We start from the raw sequence: 18,508 nt of genomic DNA on the forward strand, positions 1-18,508 counted from the left end.
TAGGAAGAAGGAAGAGGGGTCAAAAAGGATGCTGAGAGGAAACAGAAAGAGGAGTCTGAAGTAATGGAGGTTGATGTAGAGCTGTGGAAGGGAAAAGAAAGCATTAATAAAAAGAAGTGGTTGGTAGTGTTGGATGTCTCCTAGAAAAAGAACACATGACCTCAATGTTTGGATAACACCAATAATTTTTGAGAGTTCAGTTTCATGGGAATAGCACAGAGGGAAATTAACTGAATTTAAATCCTTTACTTCTCTAGTTACCTGTTTTTAAATCCTCATGTTTTGATAATTAGGTGAAAGTAATTCGCACTGATGGCAATCTACTCACTCCTGAAGAAAGAAGTAATAATGTCGTCCTTACGGTGGTAAAGAGAAATGATACCGACTACTGGAATGGATGGAGCAGTAGAAATCAGGAAGTAGAAACTCTCCAGATCATAAATTATACTGTCCCCCAGAATGGAATCTTTAAGGTTGAATTTCCAGTCCTGGAAGATTCCAGTGAGCTACTATTGAAGGTGCTGCTTCCCATCATTATGTCACTTCAACAACAGGGTTAAAGTTGTAATCTTGTGGTGGGCACCCAGTGTGTTGGAGGTCAAAGTGTGCGGGAAGTGAACATGTTTCTAATTTTAAAAATGGAGGCAAATTAGGAGTAATAGGACAGTAAATTAAATGACAGTAGATATGACAGTAAATTATAACAATCTAAAGATATGATGAAGTTCCTCTAATTCTCAGTCTATATTGAGTTTCAATCATTTGAAATTGTATTTTGGCAGAAGCTGAGATGAAAGAGGAATTTTTTTTTCTTGTTTGCTCACAGTGTTTTTGCTGAGTTCTCTTTCTCATTGTGGCTTTTCTGAGATGCCCCAGCCATTTATGACTTTATATATATATATATGTGGTTTCATATATATATATATGTGGTTTTATATAAATATATGTATTTAGTTATTCAGCCCTCCAAATGTGTCACCTCTTTGATATTTACTCTGAGTATTTGTGGATCAATGGGGTGTTAGGATTTCTTACTTGTAAATGAGATCTGTGTTGTAAAGAGAAGGAAAAGATTCCTTTTACATCTCATTCTCTCTTCTTAAGTGTTTCCTGATAATATACTTTTGTTTCTGAAATAAGTTAGGACTATGCTTTTTTCCTCTTAGATTATGATGAAGACCCTCTTCTTTGTGTTAAAGCTATCGGTTTATTTGTGGTATAAGATATAAAATGAAGCTCCAATGTGTGGGGAATGTATTTTTCCTGCATAAAACAGTAAAAGTGAATTTGCCTTTCAATTAATTATTCAATAGTAGCTTCTTTTCTCAAGGTGTTACTTAAGAGGAAAATCTACCTGTCCCTTTTCTTTTGTTCTAGGCCTCTTTTCTTGAGAGTGTGCGTAACCTGGCAGTTCATAGCATTTTTAAGTCTCCTAGTAATACATATATCCAGCTGAGAACAAAAGATGAAAATATAAAGGTAAAGCTTACAATCATTTTATATTTATTATATAATTATAGTTTTTGCCATTAATAGGTATGTATTAATTAAGATTTTTTTTCTAGGTGGGATCACCTTTTCAGTTGGTGGTTAATGGCAACAAACCATTGAAGGAGTTAAGTTACATGGTAATATCTTATAGAACCATACAGAATAAATTATAGAAGCATTGTAATTGCTATCTACCTTATGTCTAGACTAAACTTACTAATTTAAAAAATTCAGCTTCACACCCTTTTTTAGCCTGTTCTTTTTATAGTGTAATCAAAATATCTTTTTTTAATTTCTTCACTTGTATTTTCATTTCTAATTTAAGATGGATAATTACATCTTATGTTATGTTTAAATTTTAAATTTATATGAGATAAACCACATAAGTTCATTGTATCAAATTATAAACAATCAGAAAAACACAAAAGAAAATAAAAAAGTTGCTAGCAACCTTGAAATTTTGCCCATCCACTTCTCCCAGTGGTGCCCTGCATCCCTTCCACTCAAAAATAGATTTTTTTGAGTGTGAAGTGACTGTTTCCTCTATTAGGATTGCTTTATTTTATCCTTTTCTGTTTCCCAGTTTATACTCTGTTGGTCTGGGGAGTTTTCTTTAGCATACAAAAGGGCTTTCATGGTGGTTTAAGTCAAAAATTTATGTGTATGGTTAAAATTATGATAAATTTAACTGCAGGTGAGATTCTCACTAGTTTTAGCATGCACTGAAGTAAGTTTGTCTTTTTTTTTTTTTTTTTCAGGTAGTATCCAGGGGACAGTTGGTTGCTGTAGGCAAACAACATTCAACAACCTTCTCTTTAACACCAGAAAATTCTTGGGCTCCAAAAGCCTGTATAATTGTGTATTATATTGACGATGATGGGGAAATTATAAATGATGTTCTAAACATTCCAATTCAGCTTGTTTTTAAAAATAAGGTACGATGGTGGTGGGTGTGCTAAGAAAACAACAGCTAATGTGGCGGATCCTATACTTCCAAAATACAAATGTAAAACAACATTATCCAAATAAAAAATTAAATAAAAAATTCATAAAAATAAAATAATGTAAGATTTAAGGTAACAATGTTTAAAATAAAACTATTAGTGAAATCTGAGATGTGTAATATTTCTTCAGAAGAGAATTATTGGACATTAAAGTATCATTAAGTTGGTTAGAAATTTATGTTTGTTTCTAGAACTGGTTAAACCTCTTCATATTTATTTACTACATAAATATTTTCCCATGTGGAATTAATTGTCATTTTGAGTCTTCTTTGTACAGTGTGTTTCTTGACTTTAAGACCTTAGCTCAAATCCCTGAAGCTATTTCAAAATTTTTGAAATATTTGAGTCAGTATTGTTCTGGTGTGGAATCCTGCTGACATTATACAATTTGTATGATATTGATATTGGTGTGAGGGTGAATTGAGAGGTGTGGGAATCATTATTGTCTGTAGTGATGTGTGGAAGTAGAGCTGGTCTTTGGTTTATCTCTTTCATTAGTCTGGAAATTAACCCATCACATATTTATAGTGAGATTGGGTACCTTGCAAGTAGAGCTCTGTGGAAAGTCTGGTCATCAATTGGACATTCCTAGAAGGGAGGGGCTTCATGACAAAGCCATTTGGTTCAACTGTGATGAGAGGATTGACTCTACTTTAGGAGTACAAGTAATACCATGCTGTGATGAATGTAATGATGGGAAGTTCATGGAGACAAATACTACTGTTTGGTCTGATCATCTCCTCCTGTGCAAAGACATCCCTCTTCCCTCTTGCCCGCAGCAAAGTTAGTCTTTGAGTCCCCAGGCTCTTGTAGTCATTTTTTTTTAAGATTTTATTTATTTTATACAAGAACTGGGGTACAGGTCAGAGGTATGGGAGGGTGAGAGGATTCACCAGAGACAGAGTGGGAAACAGAACAGGTAGACTGACTGAAGTACACTGCTGAGGGGAGCAGTGGGAGAGACAGGAGAGGTCTGCTGTGCCATGTGGGTATCTCCCCGGCCATCTGGGAATTGAACCAGCGCTGCAGAGGCTGAGGACAGCTTTACAGCACTGCACTCAATCCTCTGCACCACTGGGGAGACACTGTACTCATTTCTAAATCCAGGTGGCCAAAATATAGGTATTTTTAGTTTCTTCTTTCCTGTTCTTCCTTTTGGGAAACTGGCCTTTCTCAGATATGGCAAACACTGATGTCTGAGGGACTCAGGACTGAGAGACAGTGCCTGGAGACAGGAATAGGAATGTGTGAAGTGAAAGAATAATTCAGAATTATGCCACTGTGAGAAGTAGCATGACTTGCAGTCATCAGAGTAGCCTTTATATTGCATCCTTTAGGGAAGAATTGTGTGTGGTTTTCAAATTACTCCTCAGCTGAGCAAATGTAGACTATGTGCTAAATATTGAGTCATTGATCTGCAATTGGTAAGCCATATAATTAGTGGAATAACTCAACTCTGTTTTCTCCCTTTCTTAGATAAATCTATATTGGAGTAAAACTAATGCTGAACCATCTGAGAGGGTCTCTCTTAGGATCTCTGTGACACAACCTGACTCAGTAGTTGGGATTGTAGCTGTTGACAAAAGTGTGAATCTGATGAATGCTTCAAATGATATTACAATGGAAAATGTGAGTTTAGTGGTTTTTTTCAATAATAAAAATATATGTTAAAAAAGAAAAAAAGAAACGTTATTGCCATTCTTCAGATCTAAATGAAATAGAGTTAGTTCCTTTTCATGTATATGTCAATAATCAGTAAAGCTTCCAAGTGAAAAAGAATCTGCATTCTAGTTGTTACGTTGGAAAGAGGCTGATGTGGCAGCATCTGCTGCCATACATGAGAAGTGCCACCTAGAGTTTTCCCTCATTTTAAGCCTGTATTATAATTTAAGACTCTCAAGAGAGTACTAGGAAATTGACTTGTCCCTTTCTGGATGACATTGGAAAAGAGAGCTTTACATAATTTGAAGTAGTTTCTATTTTAGTTATATATAGTATGATGGTTATAAATAATGATAGTCCTCACTGAGTCTAGAACTTGAGTATATTGAAAGATAGAAGTCATGGCATTTCATGGGTGTCAAACACTATCAAACATGTGATATTGATATTGATTATTGTTCCAGTTTTCTTTTGATTCACATTCGCCTTGCACATTTTTTCAGCTTTTTATTTTCCATCTTTTGAAAGTTTAAGATAACTTGTAGAAAGCATACTATTATAATTTGATTTTTTTGATCTGATCATCTTTTCATAAGCTTATTAAACCCATTTATAGGTATGATGATTCTTGTTCTAACTAGCATTTACTTATACTTTTTTATTTCACAGTTTCAAACTTGGACTACTCTTCTATGGACGAAATCAAATTTTGTCCTGCTTGCTTGGAAATTATACATTCTATTTTTGTTCCTATGCTAGATTCCCTTAACTCATGAGCCATACTCATATTTATTTTTACTGGTTTCTTTAGGTTTTTAATATTTGTAACTTCATCTAACAAGGCAAGCATTTTGTATGCACTCATCTCTTTGCCTGTCCTTTTTGTCTTTACCTCTGTCCACTCTTTCTTTCCTAACCTTGGCCAAGAAATAGTTCTGTGTCATTACAGATTGCCCTTTCAATCTAATTCTCTCTTCAGTGTAAATTTGGAAATATACATTCATTATTTCTTCATATATTTCCATTTGTCCATTTTATTTTCTTCCTCCTTCTGGAATGCCTATTATTCAGAGATTGGAATTTCTACCTCCATTTTCTTTATCTTTCAGATTTTTATTTTATATTTCCTGTCACTCTCTTTTCTGTGTTCCTTTGGGAGAGTTCTTCAATTGACTCATCCAGCTCACTTAATCTTTATCTTTCCTACTTTGACCTCTTATGTTGGCTTCTCATTTCAGCTATTTTATTTTTAGTAACTATTATTTTCATTTGGTTCTTACCTCTTATTCTTGTGTTGTATTGCTAATTTCTCCCCTTATCCTCTTGTGTATATTCACTATGTTTAGAGTTTCAGTTCTTAAACTGACCTTTTCAATATTCTGCCTCACATGCTGTATGCTGCCTGGTTGAGTATCCTTTATGGAAGTTGCTCTCATCTGAAGTCTAGTTGATTTGGCAGCTACTCTGATAATGTCTATTGGGAAAGACCAACAAACACCAGACTTTAAAAGTCCTGCCGTTTAAAGAGAGGGGAGGAGTGGAGTTTCAGGGAGTAGATAACGCCTCTTGATCCTCCCTGTATGCTATTTGCTTCTATTCCGTATTTTATTTACTTTTAAGCTCTTAGGGAAAACCTGAGGTTATGTTCCACCAGTCCTGAGAGTCTGGAAGGCAGGGGAAGAAGAGCCAATACCACAGGGGTTCCTCACTTTCTCACACCAGAAAGGCAACCACCGCGACCTCAGGGGCATTCTGGGCTGCTGCTTGCCGCTCCTGACTGGTAGTGAAATCACAAGAAATGACTGTTTTTGGGTTACCCCCGAATAGAAACAGCAGGATTTAAAAACCTTTCCTCAGCCTGTCATCTGCTTCTCCTCGCAGCTTTCTAACACCAACTTCCTCCCAACACAGTAGTTCAAGATATCCTTCACTCTTCCCAGCCTTTTCTGGTCTAACTCCTCCAAGTTTCCTGCTTGCTTTTGTTGTTTCTCCAGAATTGTCTCTGGAGGAGGGAGTCAGTAGTTTGTGATAATAGGCCATTTTGGCTTTTTTCATTCTCATTAAATTTGTATATGCTGCTGAGAGTCTTGAATGCCCTGGAATAATTTAAGTGTACAAGATCTTCCAGGAATAACTTTCCTCTCATTAGCCTATGCTGCAGCTTTGGAAGTGTCTTTTTATTGAGCCAGTGAGCAAAGGAGGATTTCTTTACGAGATAGAGACTTCTTCATAGATAATTCCATCAATTCACACCCGAGTGTCAGTAGAAGGTGATCTTGCATGTATTTGTGTTCCGCAGCAGAATTTGAAGTGTGAAACGAAAGCCTTTTCTCTCCATTTTGTCTGGCACTGGCTCCATTGTCTGCTGAGCTAACTATATTTGCCAACTTGTTGAGACATGAACTTTTCTGTTTTCTCTTTCCGTTGTTTTCCTCTTGGTGCCTATTTGTAGTGCCAATAAGCACAGGGCAGGTTCACTATTGATTTGGCAGATGGATAGAATACCAGACCCCTTGGTGCACCTTTCAGGCTTTAATGCTCTCAGGGAACCAGGTACACAGGCACACCAGGCAGGGAGTCTGGCATGCAAGAAAGCAGACACAGGCCAGCCAGGGGGAGCTAGGAGACAGGCAGGCTTCCGAGCCTCCCAGCCTCCCTCCATGAATCTTTAAGCTTTCGCTCTGGGCTGTCTGTGGCATTCTCCCCAGTGGTCTCTAGGTCTTGCCTCTTTAGTCATATGGCTTGTCCTCTCGTAGCCCTAGTCTATCTCTGGGTGACACCACCCTAATACCCCTGGCCTCTAAGGCTCAGGTGTTCACACTTGCACATGTACAGACACATGTGCCCTGTGCCTGCATTAACATGATGAAGGCCACAGAGGCTTATGACATTAAAAGCTTGATTCATTCATTTACCCTACAGTGTTCTATCACCACGTTTGCTTTTGTGGGTGCAGCAGACTGTTAGTATAGCATAAGCAGTGATTATATGCACTAATTTAAAACCTCTGGAGTGTTTCTTAAACTTGTACCGAGAAACTTTCATGACATTTATTCCCGCCTTTGTATTAATTTGTCTGGTTAATGCTAATGTAAATGTGGGTATAATATCTTAATTTTTTTATTGTAGTAAAATATATAGTATAAAATTTTCCATCTTAATCATTTTAAGTGTACAATTGAATGGTATTAAATACAGTCACAATGTTGTACAACTGTCATCACTATTTCCAGACCCAAACTGAAAGTCTATAAACATTAAGCAACAATTTCCCAGATCCTGGTAGCCTTTAATCTTCTTCTGTCTATGTGTTTGCCTAGCTATCTAGATATTTCATATAAGTGGAATCATATAAAATTTATCCTTTTGTGTCTGCCATTTTTTCACATAATGTATTATGTGGAAGATTTTGTATACATTTTTTCACATAATTGTGCACTTCATCCAAGTCATAGCATATATTGCAACTTTCTTTTTATAATTGAATAATATTCTCTTATATGTATGCAGTGCATTTTATTTATCCATTCTTATGTTATTGGACACTTAGGTTGTTTCTTCCTACCTTTTTTGCTCTGAATATTGACAGTTGGCCTGCAAGTATTTCTTTGAGTCCCTGCTTTCAGTTATTTTGAGTAAATATACATAGAGTTGTGATTGCTGAATTATATTCTAATTCTGTGTTTAATTTCTTGAGAAATTGCCAATTTACTTACTTTAAGCCTATTTTACTCATTTAAAAGAATAGCATTGTTAATGTGATATATGCAAGTATTTTATTATTGAAAAGAAATATATATATTGTTGGTGTTGAAATTTGCATCGCTTTGACTATCAATGAGATTAAATATTTTCTGCTTATCAATTATTAGCATTTCCTCTTTTTTGAATTGCTTTTGTGTTTTAAAAATGTCTAGTTAACTGACACTTTGCAGAATTTATATTAACCATCAAATTTTAGTACTTGTCTCTGACAAACATGAGTCTTGCCGATCAGTTATATTTAAGTTCCTTCCGTGCAAAATGCAAGCTTACATGACTTAGGAACTCTGGATCACTGAACAGAGTAAAAATAAGATTAAATAAGTGTTATTTTGGTTGATTGATGAACAAAGTATTCACATATTTATTATTTTTCCATTTATCTCTTTTTCAAATTTGGTAAGAATGTAGGTTGTATCTTATCTAAGTTACATATGGGAAATGTTGCAGAGAAAAAAACAGGTTGATATGAAAATGTTCATTCTACACATTTTCTCCTTAGGTGGTTCAAGAGTTAGAACTTTATAACACAGGATATTATTTAGGCATGTTCATGGATTCTTCTGCAGTCTTTAAGGTATGTTTTATTTGCTTTTGTAATTTGGGGAAAATAGAGAGGGATTGGACATGTATATACCTAAGTTCTGAATAAGAAGAAAGAACAAAAGGAAATATTTTCACATTATGCATAAGAAATAAGCAAGAGTGAGTTAGGAGTACAGGAGACTGCTGTGACTTTTATTTAAAAATCAAGTTAAAATCATTCTTTGTAGGAATGTGGCCTCTGGGTATTCACGGATGCAAACCTTGTACAGGATTCCTTCGATGTTCTTTGTAAGTAAAATATAGCAATATGCTTTTGAAGTAAAATTTTTTCACCTTAGATATTTAAAATTACTTCTATAGATATGGATACTTTCTGGGTGAGCACTGAAATTGGGATTTTTAGTTTCTGTTTTCTTATCTCAAAATGTTTGGTGTTTAACGCACTTAGAAATACATCTGGGCTATGACATGGAATATTAGTCAGAGTTCCTGTCTGGGTCTATGAAATGAATGTTTCTGCTTTGTTCTCTGTTATTCTTGAAGGGAATTATATTTTTTGACATATTGGAAAAGCTTGTGCTTGTGATTTGTTTTGCAAAATGATTTTGAATAAAAATAGCAAATATTTTTGAAATATCTTTGTTCTCCACCTTTTTGTGCTCCCTTGGAATCAAGCCCTTCACTTATACACTGGTGAACTCTCTGCATTTGGGTTGATTCTTCCTGCTGCAGATACCTGAGCCTCTAGTGTTACAGTTTTATGAAGTCAAATGATATTGTTATATTAAAGAATATGGTATATTTAGCTTTCTTCAGGTAATCATTTTTCTAGACAACTTTTTTAGCAGTCTTTTCCATTCTTCTGTTTTTTAGCTTTTACCCATCTCTGTTCACCTTTACTTACCATCTTTACTTAATCTTGGTGCCCACTGTAATACTCATTCTTTTATTAGTAATACTTACTAAATACTTTGCCTTTTCTGAGAACCTTCTACCTTTATACTGTAACAGAAGAAACCTGATACTCTCACTAGCACATTGTATCCGTGGACACCTTAAGTGACCAACATTCATTTTTCTGCCTCTCTTGTGATCAGAGTCAGTAGGTACATCAAGTTAAGTATTTTGGCTCTTATAAGACCATTGTTTAGAAACCCTCAATTAATAGCCCCTGATTATTTGAAACTCAAAAATTTCAATTACAACTCCTGAAATCAACATTTAAATTTACCTACTTTTCCTTTCACTCTCTCTAACTTGATTACTCTCACAAAAGATTCAAAGTCTTACTCTTTTTCGTCCTCAGGAAGTTGAATATCTATGTACTTGATTCAGCTAATGTCCACTATCCTATGATCATCACTATAACAATAGTTACCCAAGGTCATATTATCTCTTGAATGCTGCTCTACTCCTAATGTTTCAGATCCCTTCTCTTCTGCCTTATATATTCTCTCACTTCCCTTAAATCTATTCAATATCTTTTTTTGGTCTTACTACGATCTTTAGTTTCTTGACTTACTTTAGCTCCTTTTGCCTTAATTTCCCTCTAATCCCTGGCATGGACCACACGGTTAATCAATTTGGTAGAATTCTTCCATTGTCCTTTGTCCTTCCATGTCTCTGTTAAACCCAAAACTGGAACAACTCAAATGTTTATTTTATCCTTTGTTTTTCCACCCTGATGCTGTGCAAATATCTCAGATTAAATATGTCACAAACAAGTTTATGATCTCTCTCTTCATTATTTTGCTCTTCCTTAGTATGTATGAATTGATTGACATAGGATTCCTTGAATTGGTGTGATTTCATATTTCTGTGAATAAAATCAACATTTACTCTGATATCCAAATCAGAAACTTCATCCTTAATTCCTAACACTTTCTGTCATAGCATAGTGGTTAAGAAAGGAATTTGCCATTAGTTATTTTGGCTTTGAATTCTGGCTTTATGGCCCTCAGCAAATCAATTAACTTTTCTAGGTCTCAGGTTTTCCTCTGAAATATAAGACTAATAACATCACTAGTATTGCAGGATTTCTATGAAGTTAAATCCAAAAGCATGCAAAATGTTTTGTACATGTATGGCACTTATAAGTCTATAATTACTTATTATCTTACTCTTCAGATCAGTTTGTTCATTCACTGTTCAATACATAGTGATATTAATTGCATGTCTAGCATGGATGGGGCCATGGATATTACATCTTGGGCTAATGGAGAAAACCATTAGCTAAGGACTGTGATGGCATACACATAGGATATCCAGCCAACAGACAGTGCAGAATTGTCTCTGAAGACTGTCTCTTCCTGTCCTCTGCTTGGCTTGAGGCTGTTACCATTATCTCCTTGACCACTGCAGTAGCTTCCTACTAATTTTTTGCCTGTCTCCATTTCCCTAGCTCTAACCCATTGTTCACACAGGCCAGAGTTATCATGGATAACAACATGGATAAAAAACATGGATTACATCATGTTTTTCTAATTTATTTTGAACATTCAATAGGCCATCATTACTTAAAGGACAATGTCCAAATCCTTCAGCATGGGATATTTGATATTTTAAAGTCTGGATCCAACCATTGTTTCTATTCTCATCTTAATGCCATTCTTAACTAATGCTCATTGTCATAGTCTACCCATGTCTTTGTACTTAGCTTACTTTCTCTTTCCTGTATGAGATACTCTTATTCTGAAGACTTAAGGAAAATGCAAATGCAAAATGGAACTTTCCCCCCAGCTGTACTCTTTTCATCATCATCGGTTCATCATTCAGATTCTGTGTAAAAGCAGTCATTTTCTGCATGATAGGCATTTTACATGTGTCTGTTATCACCCATCATGCTTCTTAGTTTTCTCTTTCTCAGTCTCCATAGAATATGAGTGTAGCTTTCTGCTTTCGTCTGTGTATCCTTGGTAACTACTATGTATAATTATTTAAAAATATAACTTGAGACTTAAAGTAGAGAAAATAGAAATAGATAACTTGACTATTTTAGGAAAAAAAGTCAGTAAACTGGATGATTATAATATCCAATTAAAAAAAAGGTTGGTATTAGCAGTGGTAATCAGCACTAGGCAGTGAAAAAGAGGAGCTTTCACGTTTAAAAATATGCTTTAACTTACCTTTTTTTTTTTTTAAAGATTTATTTATTTATTTATACAAGCACTGGGTACAGTCAGAAGAGCGGGAGGATGAGAGAATTCACCAGAGCCTGAGCGGGGAACAGAACAGACAGTCTGATGAAGTACACGGCTGAGGGGAGCAGCGGGCGTGGCAAGAGAGGTCTGCGCGCCATGTGGGACTCTCACTGGTGGCCGGGGATCGAACCGGCACTGCAGAGGCTGCGGGCAGCTTCGCAGCCCAGTGCTCAACCGCTGTGCCACCAGGGGAGGTCCCGATTTAACTTATCTTTTAGCAACTGAGTTATAAGTAGTTTTTCAGGTATTTGCTGTGGGGACGGGGAACATGGATTTTTTTTTTTTCAGTTCTGGCTCTGTTGTAACTGGCCATCTGGCCTTGGGTAAACAGTTGACTTCTCTGAGCCACAGGCATCTCATCTGTAAAATGAAAGGATTGGGTAAGATGAACTCAATGGTCCTGTAGAGTTGAGAGGTGACTTGATTCTGTGAGCTAAGTTTATAATCATTTTCTACAGTGACTTTCCCCCTAACAGTTATCAATGTTTATTTGTAGATGACTCGCTTCCTGACAGGTTTGTGGAGGAAAATGAAGGGTATCCAATAGATTTTAATGATTTTTCTTCGGGGAGCAGTACACGTGTCAGAAAACATTTTCCCGAGACTTGGATTTGGCTGGACACCAAAATGGGGTAAGAATTTAAAAAGTGCTTTTTCTGGTCACATTTGTTTATTGTGAGTTGTAAGTTTTGCCCTCTTTTTAATGTTTAAGTACAAACATAATGTGATTAAGAGCTAAATAGACCAAGAGGGTTTTATTTTAGAATGTTGAGCATATGTAAATATTTTATTTTAAACTGTTTAGCATTTTAGAATGTTTAGTATTTGATAAAGCCACATGCAAATTGTGGTAGTGAGAGTATTGTCACTATTTCTAATGAAGGATGATTTTTATTTCCCAGATGTCTCATAGTTCTTTTGGAGAAAAATTACTGAAAATACATCTGGGAAGCACTCACGGCTACTCTTTCTTCCTTTAGCCCCACTTTCCCATGAACCACAGTGGGACAGGGTGTATTCAGTGAAAGGAATTCAGCTTTGTTGACAAGCTCTGTGCAACCTTGATAGTTAATTAGTTTTGACTGGGATTTAGAGAGAAACATTTATGCAAATTGAGAGAAATGTGTTAAGTTTGAAAATACATCTATTATTTCTGTAAAATTTATGAAGATAATCTTCATTTTGGAGACTTAAACATTCTAGAAAGATTTTAGTAGAATATGGTTCAGTGTGCAGTGTTATGACTTTGTTATGATCTTTTCCTTATTTTCCTTGAGAACTTGGCATTTACTGCTTTATTCTTAGATTTCTTCATGAAGTTAGATATGTAAAGGATTTGGACAATTAAAAATACTCCCCCAAATAGTTTAAATTGACTTATTTTGAAATGTTTCATTTCTTGACTTTATGATTTCTATGTTTATCTTGACTTCAGTTCCAGGACTTTCCAAGATTTTGAATTTACTGTACCTGACTCTATCACTTCTTGGGTGGCGACAGCTTTTGTGATCTCTGAGGACTTAGGTCTTGGATTAACGGCTACTCCAGTGGAGGTAGTATATTAAAGGACTACTTATAATTTATAAAGTCATGTAACTAAGAAAGTGTCAGCTCCTGAATGGATTTTTAAAAAAATATTTTTTTCCAATTTTGATCACAACATAGAGATTTTTCAGTGTTTGTTTTCATTGGCTTTATATTTTAGAATGTGAGCTATATTAGTGTTGAATGTACTGGGTCCATATTAAGATTTGGAAAGAAAGTGTATTATTGGCTAAATCCACCCACCTGCAGAGACCCATAGAGACAGTGTTTCTGTGTGTCCCCTAGCATATTGTCCCCTAGCAGACATTCCTTCACATCTCTTTCATTAGATTGTATCATATGTAACTTCCTAAACCAGTCACTGGCAAGAAGCTTATAATGACCATGACCAATGTTAGACCAGTAGTCTTTCCTCTGTCATTCCAGGGTTCCATTTTTATAACAAATATCTTGTTTGGTACTTTTACCATCTAAAATGTAATTCACAGAAAATGCTACAGGCCTATATACTCAGTTAAATTAATATGATGGCTTAAATGAAATACTATGGAGAAAAAGAAGAAAAGGAAAGTTATGTGTAATAAAATGATATGTATTTCTGTATGTAAGTGAATAGGCATAGCAACACTAGAAGGTATAGTAACATGTTTAAATGTTTGTGCCATGCATAAAATCACCCTATAAGTAACAGCTGCAGATGCAGTTTCTATACATGTATTGTTTCTGCAACTGAAAAGAAGTGATGTTGCCTGTGATGATGTAAATTTCTGAGACTCAAACAACTTTTGGTAAGGTTACAAGCAAACTGAAGTGCAATCTCCTCTTGATTTACAAAATAATTGTCTTAGTGAAAAATTTGGTGTCCATTGAAAAAATGCTTTGGGTTTTTATATGAATTGGAATTAGCTTGGAAATTCACGCCACTTTACCTACATGTATATGTAGAGTAACATTTAAGAATCATGAGGGATATGGGACAGTTCTTTGTCTAGGACTGTCTGGAACCTGCAGACCTTCACCCAGTACGTGCCCACATCATCCTGCAATTGTTTGATAATCTTTTTTTTTTTTAAAGATTTATTTATTTATGTATACAAGAGCTGGGGGTACAGGCCAGAGATGCGGGAGGTGAGAGGATTCACCAAAGACAGAGTGGGGAACAGAACAGGCAGACTGACTGAAATACACTGCTAAGGGAAGTAGCAGGCGAGACATGAGAGGTCTGCTGCGCCATGTGGATTGCTCTCTGGCTGGCCGGGGATCGAACTCGTGCTGCAGAGGCTGTGGATTGCTTCATAGCGAGGTGCTTAACCCCTTGCACTACCAGGGAGGCTCTGTTTGACAATCTTAAGGCCCCTCCTCAAATGTCCAAATAAACCTCTAGAGGGAATTACAGCTGCTCTTGGGAGTCATTGGCCTAAGCTGATCAAGATTTGTCTTCAGAGGCAGGGGAGAGTTTCAGCCTCTCTGCAGTACTGACAACACTATCAAAGTTTGGTTATAAATGAGGAAGTGCACATTTACATGTGTAGAAGGTAGTGGGCAGAATATCATTAAGACTCTCCACCTGACTGGGGCTATTTGATTTGGCCAGTGGCTTTTAAAGTAGTTAGTGGGGTCAGGATAGTTTGGAGTCAGCTATTGCTTAGAAGAACAATTTGCTTTGGTATCTGCCATGCTGCCCCAGTTCTGGCACTTCCACCTCCCAATAATGTGGTCTTTTACATAGTTACAGAGATCTCTGAACATCAAATTTCTCTTCTGTAAAATACCAGTACAATATCTGCCTCATAGGGTTGTAATGATTAAATTGCTGGTGTAAAGTGCTTGACTCTTAGTGGTATTTATTAAAGTGTGGTGATTATTATGTTAAGTAACATAAATCAAGTCAATTTACCATCATTCATTTGGGATAAGATGGTATTTACTTTCTGTTAATAAGCATTTCTAATGAAGTTTTAAGCTTCACAGGTCTTATGAGGTTTGCTTTCAGTTACATAAAAATGTGAAGCATTTGACTTAAATAATATATTAATTTTGTTCTTTCCAGTTACAAGCCTTCCAACCATTTTTCATTGATTTGAACCTTCCCTACTCTGTCATCAGAGGTGAAGAATTTGCTTTGGAAGTAACCATATTCAATTATTTGAAAGATGCCATGGAGGTAAGATTTTGTTAATCATTTATACTTCTGAAAAAAGTGGAGAAAATGTGACGGGATTGAGTCATGTACTATTTGGGCACTTGGACATCTAAGCATTTCACATATTTCTGGAAGATTGAAAATAGACCTTGTGATTTCTTCTGCTTATTAATGTCTAAGGCTATTTTTAACATGCCTAAAACATTCTTTCCTTAATTTCCTACACAGGCCCTCCACTTTAGCCTTGTGACTTCCTTATGGTCTCTGATGCATGTCTTTCTCTTGCCTCCTTGTATTTTCTCCTAGTCTTCCCTACCTCTAGGATGTGTTGTCATTTCTCACTGACATTCTGTGCCTGCTACAGTTGGCAGGAATTTATTTCTTACTGACCTGACTTGAAATTAAGATGCCTTTTTTGAGGCATCCCACCATTCTATTACATTTGTGCTCCCCATATTTATACAGTGTATTTTATTTTCTAAGCTTTTTTTAATCATTGAGGTAACATGGGTTTACAGCACTTATATGATTCAGGGGACTAGGTTCACACCTCCTCAGATATATGTCATCACACCACATCCAACACCAGAGCACCCTTAGTTCTTTATCCTAGACTATTGAGCCTCCTCCCCAACTTGTTCATTTCCCACCATCCCTTTCTAGTAGTCTCCATTCTGCAGTCATGTTTCTAGGCTTTGTTATGATTCAGTTTCATCAGTTCATTTTTTTTGTTCTCTGTATTCCACATTGTTTTATATTCCATATATATTCATTCCACATATGAAATCATCTGGTATTTGTCTTTCTTCCTCTGGCTTATTTTGCTTAGCATAATCCCCTCTAGTTCCATCCATGTTGTTGCAAATGACAAGAATTTATCTTTTTTAATTGCTTAATAGTATTCCATAATGTATATATACCACGTCTTCTTAATCCACACATCTTTCATTGGGCACTAAGGTTGTTTCCATAGCTTAGCTATTGTAAATAGTGGTGCAATAAACATAGGAATGCACATATCCTTTTGACTTAGTGTTTTTGTATTTTTTTGATAAATAACAAGGGGTGGAATTTCTGGATCATATGGTAGATCTACTTTTATTATTTTGGAAACCTCCATTCTGTTTTCCTAGGAACTGGACCAGTCTACATTTCCACCAATAGTGTATGAGGGCTCTCTTTTCTCCACACCCTTGCCAATATTTGTTGTTTTTGTTTTTTTTTGACATGGGCCAGTCTTACCAGCATGAGTGAAAATTGTGGTTTTGATTTGCATTTTCCTGATGATAAGTGATTGTTGAATATTTTTTCATGTGCCTGTGGGCGATATGTACATCTTCTTTGGAGACACGTGTTTTCTGTTTAGCTCTTCTGCCCTTTTTTTAATTGGGTTATTTTTTTTGTTATTGAGTTGTATGAATTCTTTATAGATTATGGTTATTAGCTCCTTAATGGATATATGATATACAAGTATTTTCTCCCTTTTGGTGGGATGTCTTTTCATTATAGTGATTGTTTCATTCCTGTGCAGAGGAGTATAAAGGCTTTGTTTTTTTAATCATATGCCTGGTGTCTTTTTGGCCAGTAAATTACCTGGAAAACAGGAATTAGTGTCACTGTTTGTATTGTGCTCATAGTAGTTTTAACCAAATGATTGATTCCTCCCCTCTTCTCTCCACTCTTCCACTCTACCCTGCCCTCCCCGCCCCTCCCCACCACATTGAGTAATAGGAACATGTAATTCATTTCATTACATGAGAATTCTATAATCTCTCTAAACACTGTAACTACAGAGAACATTTTAATTCTTATTTTTTAATTTTACTTTTTAATCTAGTCAAAATTTATGGTATAAAGAGCAGAAAATCCTTATTCAGTGTCCACCTTCATCACTTACCTGACAAAAAAAACTAGCTGTAGTTTCCTCATCTGTAAAATGGGAAAAGAATTCATAAAATATCAGTACAATGCCCAGAGAAATGCTATTCTTTTTTTTTTTTTTTTTAAGATTTATTTATTTATTTATACAAGCACTGGGTACAGTTAGAAGCGCAGGAGGGTGAGAGAATTCACCAGAGCCAGACCGGGGAACAGAACAGGCAGACTGACAAAGTACACTGCTGAGGGGAGCAGCGGGCGCTGCAGGAGAGGTCTGCGCACCATGTGGGACCCTCGCCAGCAGCCTGGGATTGAACCGGCGCTGCCGAGGCTGTGGGCAGCTTTGCAGCCCGCGCTCAACCGCTGCGCCACCAGGGGAGGCCCGAGAAATGCTATTCTTTATGAGATTAGCAACTTTACTTTACTTTACAAAGGTTTATAACCAGCCTATTCTTTAGAACTAATGTCTCAGCCATAGTTTCCTTGGAAAGTGTTTAGCAGGGGCTCTCAGTGAACATAGTAACATCCTGTTTGTCTCATTTTTTCCTAATAGGGCCAGTTTCCAAGATGACACACTTAAAACAGGCTGGTGGAAATACCGTGATGCAAAATAACCTTTCTGGGCCCATCCTTACCACTCATAGACTTGGCATGTTGAGAGAGTTTAACACTGTGGGAGCTTTTTAAATTTTATGTTAGTGGCAATTTAATACTAGAAATGGAAGTGAAGAGTGTCCTTACCCCACTTGTCTTGGGGTAGCTGCTGAAAACATAAGAAAGAAATGAAGCTTTTCCTAAAATCCCTTTCATCTTTTCCTTGACTGAATCTTTCTGCCTCATCTTTTTCTAGTCTTGGGCCTCACAGGACTTAAAATGTTGCTAAAATAACACGTTCCTGAGGGGCATTTATTATACACAACTATGATAATGTTTTCTTCCAGGTTAAGGTAATCATTGAGAAAAGTGAACAATTTGATATCCTAATGACTTCTAATGAAATAAATGCTACAGGACACCAGCAGACCATTCTGGTTCCCAGTGCAGATGGGGCAACTGTTCTTTTCCCAGTTAAGCCAAGACAGCTGGGGGAAATTCCAATCACAATCACAGCTATTTCACCTGCTGCCTCTGATGCTATCACCCGGAGGATTTTAGTGAAGGTAAGTATTTGAAGTCTCAAATAAATGAAATGGAAATACATAATTGAAAGGAAACAGAGGTGGTTTTTCTCTGGGTTAAATTTCTGGCAAGTCTTTGTCGATCATTTCTTCCACCCT

The 18,508-nt window shown here is 36.3% G+C and overlaps 1 protein-coding gene across 1 annotated transcript in view; it reads left to right on the top strand.

The window, feature by feature from the left end:
* The window catches only part of CD109 (CD109 molecule), a 119,816-nt gene that overhangs the window by 60,397 nt on the left and 40,911 nt on the right, over nucleotides 1-18,508 (top strand). The window contains exons 12-22 of the mRNA XM_037519975.2: nucleotides 294-518; nucleotides 1,378-1,479; nucleotides 1,566-1,628; nucleotides 2,250-2,426; nucleotides 3,972-4,124; nucleotides 8,422-8,496; nucleotides 8,693-8,753; nucleotides 12,162-12,297; nucleotides 13,101-13,218; nucleotides 15,261-15,374; nucleotides 18,173-18,391. Of these exons, the coding sequence (XP_037375872.1) occupies nucleotides 294-518; nucleotides 1,378-1,479; nucleotides 1,566-1,628; nucleotides 2,250-2,426; nucleotides 3,972-4,124; nucleotides 8,422-8,496; nucleotides 8,693-8,753; nucleotides 12,162-12,297; nucleotides 13,101-13,218; nucleotides 15,261-15,374; nucleotides 18,173-18,391 (1,443 nt within the window). The remainder of the gene's footprint in view (nucleotides 1-293; nucleotides 519-1,377; nucleotides 1,480-1,565; nucleotides 1,629-2,249; nucleotides 2,427-3,971; nucleotides 4,125-8,421; nucleotides 8,497-8,692; nucleotides 8,754-12,161; nucleotides 12,298-13,100; nucleotides 13,219-15,260; nucleotides 15,375-18,172; nucleotides 18,392-18,508) is intronic.

The sequence above is a fragment of the Talpa occidentalis genome, unplaced genomic scaffold (assembly GCF_014898055.3).
Source record: "Talpa occidentalis isolate TD23 unplaced genomic scaffold, MPIMG_talOcc4v2.1 talOcc4.2, whole genome shotgun sequence".
In the NCBI taxonomy this organism is placed as follows: Eukaryota; Metazoa; Chordata; class Mammalia; order Eulipotyphla; family Talpidae; genus Talpa; species Talpa occidentalis.